Source organism: Budorcas taxicolor, chromosome 25 (genome assembly GCF_023091745.1).
Source record: "Budorcas taxicolor isolate Tak-1 chromosome 25, Takin1.1, whole genome shotgun sequence".
In the NCBI taxonomy this organism is placed as follows: Eukaryota; Metazoa; Chordata; class Mammalia; order Artiodactyla; family Bovidae; genus Budorcas; species Budorcas taxicolor.
In genome coordinates, this window is record NC_068934.1 from 44,786,837 (window position 1) to 44,797,598 (window position 10,762).

Consider the following 10,762-nt stretch of genomic DNA (forward strand, 5'->3'; position numbering starts at 1 on the left):
CCCCCACAGAGGTTTAAAATGTCAAAATATCAAAGAATATTACAAATGATTGTATGTCAGTAAAAATAAAAACATAAAGGCCTTTTCAGAAAAAATAGATCAATAGCCAGTAAAGAAAATTATAATCTAAGAGTCCAGTGCAAAAGAGTCCCAGTGGAAGGGGAACAGATGGTCCTCATCTTATACTAGTTGTTCCAGAAAACAGAATGAGAAGAGGCTGCCCACTTCCTCATACGACTCCCAAACCAGATAAGGACAGTATCAGAAAAGGAAAAGTATAGAGCATTTCAATCTGAACCTGGAAGCTAAATTATGATCTACTAGAATAAAATATAGGAGAAGGCCCCACCTCAGAGTAGGGTAAGGACTTAAGACATTCAAAAGGCAGACCCTCATGCAAAACCTTTATGGATCTGACTACGTCAAAATTCAGGATTTCTCCGAATCAGGGATGCAGAGAATAGACTGCTGGTTGCCAAGGGGGAGGAGGGTGGGAGAGGGTTGGATTGGGAGTTTAGGATTAGCAGATGCAAACTGGTATGTATAGAATGGATAAGCAACAAGCTCCTACTATGTAGCACAGGGAACTATATTCGGTGTCCTGTGGTAAACCATAATGGAAAAGAATACGAAAGATGATAGAGATACACATGTATAACTGAGTCACTTAGCTGTACAGCAGTAATTAACACATTGTAATTCAACTATACTTCAATTTAAAAAAATGAAAAAAATTAAGGATTTCTGCTCCACAAAGGCCCTCAGAGATAATATTGACAGACAGGTGGTTGCAATCTAGTGAATACAGAACTCCTGAACAAGTTAATAAAGAAAAGCCCAGAAGCATAATACGCGGCTGTGAACAGAAAGAAGCAGCTCACAGGAAGGGCCCAGAGGCAAAAAAGTAATGCAGAGCGGGTCGAAGAGGTAATCAGCACAACTCAGTTAAACTTACACTGAGGGGGCGTCCCTGTCTGCCCAGTGGTTAGGGCTCCGTCCTCCCAGTGCAGGGGGTACAGACTCGATCCTTGAAGAAAGTGAACGTGTTAGTCACTCTTTGCGGCTCCATAGACTGTAGCCCTCCAGGCTCCTCTGTCCTTGGGATTTCCCAGGCAAGAATGCTGGAGTGAGTAGCCATTCTCTTCTCCAGATCTTTCCGACTCAGGGATTGAACCCAGGTCTCCTGCATTGCAGGCGGATTCTGTACCATCTGAGCCACCAGGGAAGTCAATTCTTGGTGGAGGAATTATGATCCCACATGCGGCATGGCCAAAAGATTTTTTTATTTTTAATTATAATGAGATATCTTTTTCTTTTTTTTTTTAAACCAGGAGGCAGATAGAGGGAGAGGGACGTGGCAGGTATTATCTGCTGTCTTCACAGGGTGTGAAGACCCTTTGGGATGGATGGTCCAGAGATTGCTTTGAGAGGTGGAGAAACACAGGCTGAGCAAGAGTAGGAGGATTATACCGAGTCCATAGGAAGTCCGGACTTGGCCTGGATCTCTGGACTCCCAGGCCTGGACTGTTCCTCAGCGTCCTGCCGAACTCTCCCCTCTGGAAGGAAGCTGGCCTTCCTGGTCTGTTTTTGCCAGAGCCCTTGAGACAGGCTGAGGACTGGTTGCCATAGAGATGGTGGGCAGGGCAGTTCCAAGGTTGGCAGATGGGGGTGGGGGGTGGGGCAAGACACCAATATGCTAAACGCCCACCAACAGTTGGTCAGGACTTCTTCCGGGAGACCTGGGCAAGACACACGGCAGCAGGCTCCAGGGGCCACCCCAGGTCTGCTCAAGCTTCTCTCAAGCACCCCCTACGCTGAGCAGGTGAGAGGGGGCCCCGCGGGGGGACCGCCAACCGCCCAGAGGCAGGCTGGCTCTCTGGGGTGGGAGGTCAAGGTTGAGGGAGGCCACAAGATTGGAGCCGAGGCCCAGAAGAGAGTCAGGGAGGTCTGAGACGGGCAGGGACATGGGGTGAAGTGGAGGATGGTGCCCAGTTATGACTTCCAGGCTTCTGATGGGGCAGTTTTGGCAAATTGGGAGGATTTGGGTTTCAGGAAAAATGATGAGCTTTTCCCTCCTTGGCTTTGCAAGGCCAGGGCCCTGTGGGGCACTGAGAAGACCTGTCCAGGGCCCAGAGGCAGCTCAGGGCAAAGGGGGCAAATCTGGGCTCTAGGACAGTCCACACGTTAAGTCCTGGCTCTGCTTCCTGGCTGTGTGACTTTAGTCAAGGGACTTCACCTCGCTGAGCCTCAGTGTTCTCATCCGCATGATGTGGGTGAGAGTAAGCAAGGACCTCATAGGATCCTTGTATGTGTGTGTGTGTGTGTGTGTGTGTGTGTGTGTGAGTTCAATAGCTCAGTCAAGTCCGACTCTCTGAGGCCCCATGGAGCGTAGCCTGCCAGGCTCCTCTGTCCATGGAATTTTCCAGGCAATCATACTGGAGCAGGTTGCCATTTCCTTCTCCAGGGCATCCTCCCGACCCAGGGATTGAACTCACACCTCTTGCATTTCCTGCATTGGCAGGTAGATTCTTGATGACTAGAGCCCCCTGGGAAGCCCCATAGGGTCCTTGGGAAGGAAGGTTAAGTGAGTTAGTGCAAGAAAGTCCTGGGCATGCAGCAGGTGCTCAGTGAATAGCACCATTGCTTTTTAAGATTTATTTACTTATTTTTGGCTGCTCTGGGTCTTTGTTGCTGCAGGTGGACTTTCTCTAGTTACAGTGAGCGGGGGCTGCTCTTCCTTGTGGCGCTCGGGCTTCTTATTGCAGTGGCTTCTCTTGTTGCTCAGCACAGGCTCCAGGTGTTCAAGCGTCAGTAGTTGCGTCGTGCGGGCTCAGTAGTTGCGGCTCATGGCTCTAGAGCGCAGGGTCCTTAGTTGTGGTCCACAGGTACAGCGGCTCTGCAGCATGTGGGATGTTCCCAGATCAGGGATCAGACCCGGGTTCCCTGCACTGGCAAGCGGGTTCTTAGCCACTAGACTGCCACTGTTGCTATTTTAATAATAATTCAGGTCGTGGTCTGTCAGTTTCAGGGGTAACAAGGGCCCAGAGGGCCAGGCGGGGTGCACAGTACTGTCCGCTGGGTGAGTGGCTCAGAGCTAGGCCTCCTCTCCTACCTTCGCCCAGAGGAGTGTTGGAAGCAGTGATGGTGTTATCCATGCCCAGAAGCAGAGGTCTCAGAGCGCGGGGCAGACACCAAAGAAGAACCGGAGGCTCAGAGGCCGGAACAAGAAAGGGCAAAGCTCTGCGGAAGCTGAGGAGTAAGTAGCTGTGGAGGGACGGGAGGGATGCAGGGGGCCAGGCCCCGCTGGGGGCCGGCGTCCGGGCCCTGACCTCTGCCCCCTGCCCTCTCCGTCCTTAGTCTCGTCCCCTCTCCTCCTCGGAAACCCTCCTTCCCCTTCCAGTGGGCCTGGGAGAGCTTCACCGCAGATGGCCGGGCCTTGCATCAGCCGAGCTCCGTCTCGGGCCCTGGCCCGCAGGCCCTGCCTTTGCCCCCAGCGGTCCATCACCACAGGTCCCGGCGCAGGTCCACGCCCGCCCTCCTGGAGGCCCACGGCTTCTGCTGGAAGGCAGAGGGGCCGAACCTGGAGAGGAGACAGCAGCTCAGGGCCTGCAGCTGCACCGCCATCCCTCCGGGCAGGGGGACGAGCCAGGAGCTGGAGCTGCCTGGGGAGGGAGGCCTGCAGTCGCCCAGGAAGTCCTCGGGGTCCGGGTCGGAGCCCGAGGAGTCTGAGTCGGAAGGTCCGGGAGCCGAGGAGGCCGAGAGGGGTCTGATTCCAGGAGAACTGCCCCAGCTCCCCAGGAAGGGGTTGATCTTGGAGGAGAAGCAGTTTTCAGAGGCCACAGAGGAGGCCGAGGACAGGGAACACCAGGCCCCCCGGAGAAGGAGGACCAGTTCTCGAAGAAAGGGGCGGAATTCTGGTGAGGAGGCCTGGGACGAGAGTGAAGTGCGGTGCTTGGAGAGCGTTTCCAGCTCCACCAGCCTCCGAGGACCACAGAGGAGGAAGCCAAGGGCCAAGGAGCTGGAGGGGCCGTGGGACCTGGAGAAGCTGCAGAGGCAGCTGCAGCAGGAGTTGGACTGTGGTGAGTCCTGGGGTTCAAAGCCCAGGTTCCCCACAAAGTCACACAGTGTGGAGAGGGGCCAGAGCCAGTGACCCGGGCCAGGCGTTCAGACACGGCCGCGCTGGGCTTCAGATGCGGGGAGGGATTGCCCAAGGGGACCGGAGGATCAATAGCCCCTGACTTGTCCCTCTGCGAACAGGCCCCGGGAAACAGCCCTGGAAGTCTTTGCGGGCTGCTGTTCAGGCCTCCAACTGGAGCAGGAAGGCCCACCCCTTGGGAGATGATGAGACTTTTCTGTTTGCAAACTTCCCTAACCGCACCTTCCACAAACGACAGGAGGCCACCAGGTGAGGTGGAGAAGAAGGAGGGTGGGAGCGAAACACAGGGACTAGAGAAGGAGCTAGATCTCCAAGAGACACTCGTCCATTCATCGTCTCATTCATCCCTTCATTTATCCATTCACTAGTCTTTCTGATCATCCAGTCATCCGTCCATCCATCCATCCATTCATCCATCCATCCCCTTGGCCAACTGTTTATTGACACAAGCCACTTTTCGCTCACTTCTACCCATTCATTAGTCTATTAGCTAAGTGATTAATGCAGCATACACTGGGTACCTGCTCATGGGTACTCAGGATATAAAGGTAAAAAGACTTGGTTTCATCCCTAAGAAGCTCAAAGTCAGCTGGAAAAGGAGACAGATGGGGAAAACAGGGACAATGGCAGAAGAGTTAGATCATTACTATCCCTGGGGCTTGAACAAGAGACAGTGGGAGCAGGAGGGAAGAATGGGGTGGGGGCTGCTGGCAATATCTAGGAAAAGGCTTGAACCAGATGGTCATGTGAGAGAAGAGAGAAGAATTTATCTGAAAGGATACTTGGAGGCTGGCTTAGTGGGTCTTGGTGACCAGTTAGAAGTGTGGGGTGAGATCCATTCAGCATTCTGATGGCACCCTTTGAGTCTCCCCCGTCATCTCTGCTCGAGATCCTCCTATGCTCCCCAGTGCCCCAAGGACAAAGCCCAGATCCCTTGGGAAGGTGCCGGGCTTTCTGTCTATCCCTTTGCACAAAGTGAAGGCTCCTCCAGGGAAGTTGCCAGATCTTTTTCATAACAGCCTCCATCTGGTGCCCTAAAAGGGTCCGCACAGAGCTGTTGTTCAATAAACCTGTTCTGAGTGTATGCTTGCATTTACCCCTCTGTTTGTCTACCTGTCCATCTTTCTATCTGACCGTGATTCATGTCCTTACTGGAAGGACTGATGTTGAATCTGAAACTCCAATATTCTGGCCACCTGATGCAAAGAACCAATTCATTGGAAAGGACCCTCATGCTAGGAAAGACTGAAGGCAAAAGGAGAAGTGGGCAGCAGAAGATGAGATGGTTAGATGGTAGTGTCACTTCTCAATGGACAGGAATTTGTGAAAAATCCGAAGATAGTGAAGGACAGAAGAGCCTGGTGTGCTGCAGTCCAAGGGGTCACAAACAGTCAGATAAAACTCAGGGAGAGAATGACAACAATTATGCATGAACTCACCCATATTGAGTTTCCGTCTATATTAGGAACTGTTCTATGTGCTGGGGATACACTGGCGGTGAAGAGGACAGACAAGGAATCCTGCTCTCATGAGGCTTACATTCTACTTGGAAAGGATAATTGATAAAGAAATAAATAAAATATAGAGTTAGAGATGGAAAATCTCTGGGAGGTAGATGGGGTGCTGAGGTCTCACTTTCTCTGACCTTTGACCAAAGACCTGATTGGCAAGAGGAACTGATCATCAGACCTGGGGGAAGGATGTTGCAGGTGGACTAGGTTCTGTCTATTCAACCATCCACACCATTCATCCATTACACCCACGGATCCTGTCACCATTTCTTTCTCTTTCCCATTCATTCATCTGTCTGTCCCTGAAACCAACAGGCATTACTCTAGCTCCTACTAGATATGAGGGTGAGAGAAAGAAAGATCTGGGCCCTTCTGTCAAGGAAAGCTGCTTTGCAAGGGGAAGGTGAGGTCACGGGTGTGTGTGCCGAGCTCCACAAGGCTGAAGACGGTCAGAGTTGGGGCACACCACTGGCTGGAGTAGGCAGAAGGCTTCCAGGAAGAGCTGAGAAAGCCTGAGCTGGGCCCAAGGGCTGAGCTCCCAGAAGCAGCCTCCATCCAATTCGACTTCCACGACAAATCCCATTCCCTAGGCCCCTGGCTCTCTGGACTGTGAAAATCTCTCCTTCTAGGTCCCCGTAGGCCCCTACCTACCCCTGGGCCTCCATGAGGCTTCTGTTCCCTGAAAACTTCTCCCACCCCTCCGCTTTTCCCCTCCTCTCTACCCAAGAAATCTGCTGCGGGCCTGGGAGCGGCAGCAGCGGGAGGAGCAGCAGCAGGCTGAGGTGCGGCGGGCCCGGGAGCAGCGAGTACAGCATCAGGTGGCGCGCTGCCTGGCAGCCTATGTGCCCAGAGGGAGCCGGGGGCCGGGGGCTGCCCAGCGCAAGCTGGAGGAGCTGAGGTAGGAAGCCCAGGGCTGTGGGGTCCTGGAGGGGACAGCACAGGGAGGTGGTGCTAAGTGTCAGACAGAACGACCAAGGAGACCTCACCCTCACCCCACCTACGTGGGCTGAGCCCCCAGGACCATCCTCCCTGCCAGGTAGGCAGGTTGGGCCACTTTACAGATGAAGACACTGAAGCCCAGAAGGAAAAGGGGCTGGGAAAAGGTCACCCTGTTATTTAGTTATTTTTTGGCTTCACCTTGTGGTATGTGGGATCTTAGTTCCCTGGCCAGGGATTGAACGCAGGTCCCTGCAGTGGAAGTGTGGAGCTCTAACCACTGGACAGCCAGGGGATTCCCAAGGTCACCTGGTTAATAACAGCCATCCCAACAGCTGTCAAAGGCTCAAGTTTGAATTATTCTACATGCATCATCACACTTTCAAATCTTGTTTTCTGATTTCAGATGCCAGGTGTGCATACTATAAAAATTCTTGTATTACAGAGATAGTTTGTGGAGAATGTGAACAGTGCCTATGGTCTGATTCCTGGAGACAGCCGTTGTTCGTGGTTAGGGGCAGAGTCATCCGTTTCATTTTCTTCCTATGTTTTGATCATAAAAAAGCAAATTAAGATTTAAAAGCAAATCTTTTTTAGATTCATAAGAATATGTATTATCACCACTCCCATAATTTTACAGATGAATGAAGCTCCAAGAGCTTTAAATAATTTGTCAAAAGTCACAGGTGAGCAGCAGTGCTGGGATTCCAACCCAGGCAGCCATTCGGCCACCATGAAGGGCTCAAATGCCCAGTCTCCAGATACAGCATACCAGGATCTTCCCTGCAAAGCCCAAGCTGGTGAACCAGATAACTCAAAGAAATATGATCACTGATGCCACTGACACTGAGCACCTCTAGGGTGCAGCTGGCACCAAGGCAGCCCTTCCATCTGGGGAGAAGCACTAGGTCAAGGGGAGTGGGGTACTGCTGAGAGACCAGGGTGTTCCTGCCCTGAGATGGGGCCACTGAGGATCCAGTGGGGCTCCGATCACCTACTCTTTGAGGCTCAGCCATATCACCCCCAACTTTGCCAATGAGGGATCCTTGATCAGTGAACCAGGAGATGCCTTCTCCCTGCTGGACTTCAAGTTCACTTTTTTTTTTCTCACAAGGTAGGAAGCAGAAGGCTCCGACTCCAGTGGCAGGTGTCAGTGAGATGAGTCTTTCAAACACAATCCCTTCATTTTCTACTTGGGAGCAGATATTTCCCATGGGGGGTGTCTCGGTGTCTTGGCCTTAGCTCTGGGCTGCATGCAAGATTCTGCTCTTCCTAGGAGGGAGGGCACAAAAGGCACTGCCCTGTGGCGGGGAGGCTCCGAACCTTCCTTTTATTCTGAGATAATAGACAGGGCGAAAACCCACTGACACGACTTCCTTTCTCACTTAGAGCCCCCAGACATGGGCTTCCTCTCAATTCTAACAGAAATAGCCCCAAGAACCACACAGGAAAAACACACGTGACATCATGGGCAAGAGAGAGATATAGCTCAGCCTTCCCCCACCCCTGCTCCTTGAAACTGCTGTAAAATCCCCCCTTAAATGATGAAGACTCTTCTTCACAGTGACTTCTGTTCCCCGTCATGGTTTTCAAGTCCATCTTTTTCTTGAATGGAGGAAGTTTCTTTACCTGGCGCATAGCCAAGGGTCCTGGCCCAGCAAACCAGTGTGCGTTCCCATGGGGCCCTGCACATTTGCTGAAGGTTCCCACTAGAGGCTCAGAGTCTTGTGTGCCTCCCCTCCTGTCCTGTCTCTGAGTACTGCCACCACAACCCTCAGCCTCTCTCGTGTGCTCTGCAGAAGGATGCCTGGTCCCACGTGTGATGTGGTCAGAGGACCCTTCTCACGGCCAGGACTTGCAGCTCGTAGAGCAACAGATTTCTGACGAGCACATCAACTGGGTTTTTGTAAGTGGGATCGTGCTTCTCCAGTGGAATCTGGATCTTTCTGGGATGTGTTCTTTCCCTTGCAGTTTGTTGTTGTTTTTCAGTCACTAAGTTGTGTCCGACTCTTTGCAACCTCAGGGACTGCAGCACGCCAGGCTCCTTTGTCCTTCACTATCTTCCAGAGTTTGCTCAAACTCATATCCATTGAGAGGGTGATGCCATCCAACCATCTCATCCTCTGTTGTTCCCTCCTCCTCCTGCCCTCAATCTTCCTCAACATCAGAGTCTTTTCCAGTTCGCATCAGGTGGCCAAAGTATTGGAGCTTCAGCTTCAGCATCAGTCCTTCCAGTGAATATTCAGGGTTCACTTCCTTTCGGATTGACTGGTTTGATCTTCTTGCTGTCCAAGGGACTCTCAAGAGTCTTCCCCAGCACCACAGTTCAAAAGCATCAATTCTTCATTTGCAATACATTCCTTTAGTTCCACTGTCCCATTTTCTAAACTATTGGCTTACAAGAAGCACAGAGAATGCTGGCAAGCTTGTCCCATACTGGCTGTAGTACAGAGAAGAAAACTGAACCCAGGGTCCAGAGCGTGATCTTGCCCAAAGCCACAGCCAACAGTCACAGCTTCTCCCTACAGGCAGAGAGGGTGCAGGGGTGGACACGGGGAAGGCAGGGCTGTGCACGCAGACGTCCAGTCACTCAGAAGCCAGTGCTGGCCCCTCTTCCTCGGGGATGGCTGGGAGGATAGGCGAGCCTGGCATGGTCTGCAGACCCAGGCTCCGTGCCCAGTCCCTCACTTCCCAACTGTGCAACCTCAAGTCCCTCGACCCTCCTGAGCCTCAGGCATGTCATGGACAAAATGGCGGCAGATGATTCTCACTCCATTCATGTCAGGGGGAATCCCAGCTGAAGACAGAAATGAAATGACTTTTGTAAAGCTAAGGGCTGGAGGACAAACAGGAAGTCCTTAATAAGGGCTCATGAGTGGGGATGGCGTGAGTCGCAAGTCGAAGGTCAGCTGCCCAGAGGCCCGTCTCCCCTCAGGCGCCAGGAGCGACAGCGCTTTGTTGAGTACCAGGCAGAGCTGCAAGGCATCCAGCACCGGGTGCAGGCCCGGCCCTACCTGTTCCAGCAGGCCATGCAGGTGAGGCTGGCACCTGGGCAAGTGTGTGGGCTCCCCGAGAGCAGAGCTTCTCACCGGCCGAGAGGGTAGGGAGATGAGGCGGGAGGGGCCCCCTCAGTTTGGACCCTTGAAAAGCCCTGGGACCCCCTGGAATCAGAGTCTCACTGTGTCCTCGGGGCAGCCCAGGTGAGAGAGGGGATCCCTCTGCTTTCTCCTCAGGCCAACGCCCGGCTCAACGTGACCCGGCGCTTCTCCCAGGTGCTGTCGGCGCTGGGACTGGATGAGGAGCAGCTGCTGGCCGAGGCGGGCAAAGGGGACACGGAGGGCGCCCCCAGGAGGCACAGGTGAGGCCCAGCTGTGGGGAGATAGGGCACGGCCACCAGCACCCTGCCCCGCGGGGTCTCACCCAGCTGCCGCCTGCCCCGGGGAAAGGCTAAGGGGCCTCCCCCGCATCCGCATGGGTCCACCCTGAATTTAGACTTCCATCCTGCCCTGTCCACTCCCTGGCCGGGAGGACTCAGTCTAGCTTTCGCAGTCAGCAGGGCCGTCCCTGGGCCCTGTCCTCCATGTCACCTGAGGAAGGCAGGGCCAAGGTTATTTCTCCACAGAACGCTTACACTTCAGAACAACTTGGTGCAGAGCAGAGGTTATCAGGCTTGGGGGGCGGGGGTAGTCTCCCACTCAGGGTCTCAGAGTGTAAGAGCCACATTTGAAACCACTGACATTGGTGATGAAGGCCTTGCCCCTCCTACAACCCAGGTCTCCTTGGTTATGGGGGTGGGGAGTTGCAGAGCCCAGTGGTCTCTATTTGTGTCTTCATCTTTAAGGGGCCACAGGTCAGTGGGGGCAAGAATGGAGCCCTCTTCTCAGAGCCCCCCAAAGATGGAACACACTGGGAGCCAGGCTGACCAGAACTTCGCCCCAAATCCAGACCAAGAGTTGAGTCCCTGAGAGAAAAATTAAATGCTTTGTGGAAAACACAGTGTGGGATTTCTGGCGGTGGTGGGAAGTGGCTGTGGGTTGGGAGCAGGCCGCGGCAGGTGGGTATGCAGCACACTTGGCTTGTGCTCACATCCCCCAGGAACCCTGGCTGTTGCGACGCCCCCGCCCAGCACACACGGCTCTGTCTCTGCCCAGAGGAGTGA

General features: G+C 53.5%; 1 protein-coding gene across 1 annotated transcript; it reads left to right on the forward strand.

The window, feature by feature from the left end:
* Window positions 1-1,693: 1,693 nt before the first annotated feature.
* Window positions 1,694-10,762, forward strand: TSGA10IP (testis specific 10 interacting protein). The gene is made up of 8 exons (XM_052662415.1): window positions 1,694-1,822; window positions 3,123-3,256; window positions 3,358-4,079; window positions 4,258-4,405; window positions 6,395-6,565; window positions 9,539-9,638; window positions 9,837-9,961; window positions 10,699-10,762. The coding sequence occupies exons 1-8, from the start codon at window positions 1,694-1,696 to the stop codon at window positions 10,760-10,762; spliced, it is 1,593 nt and encodes a 530-aa protein (XP_052518375.1).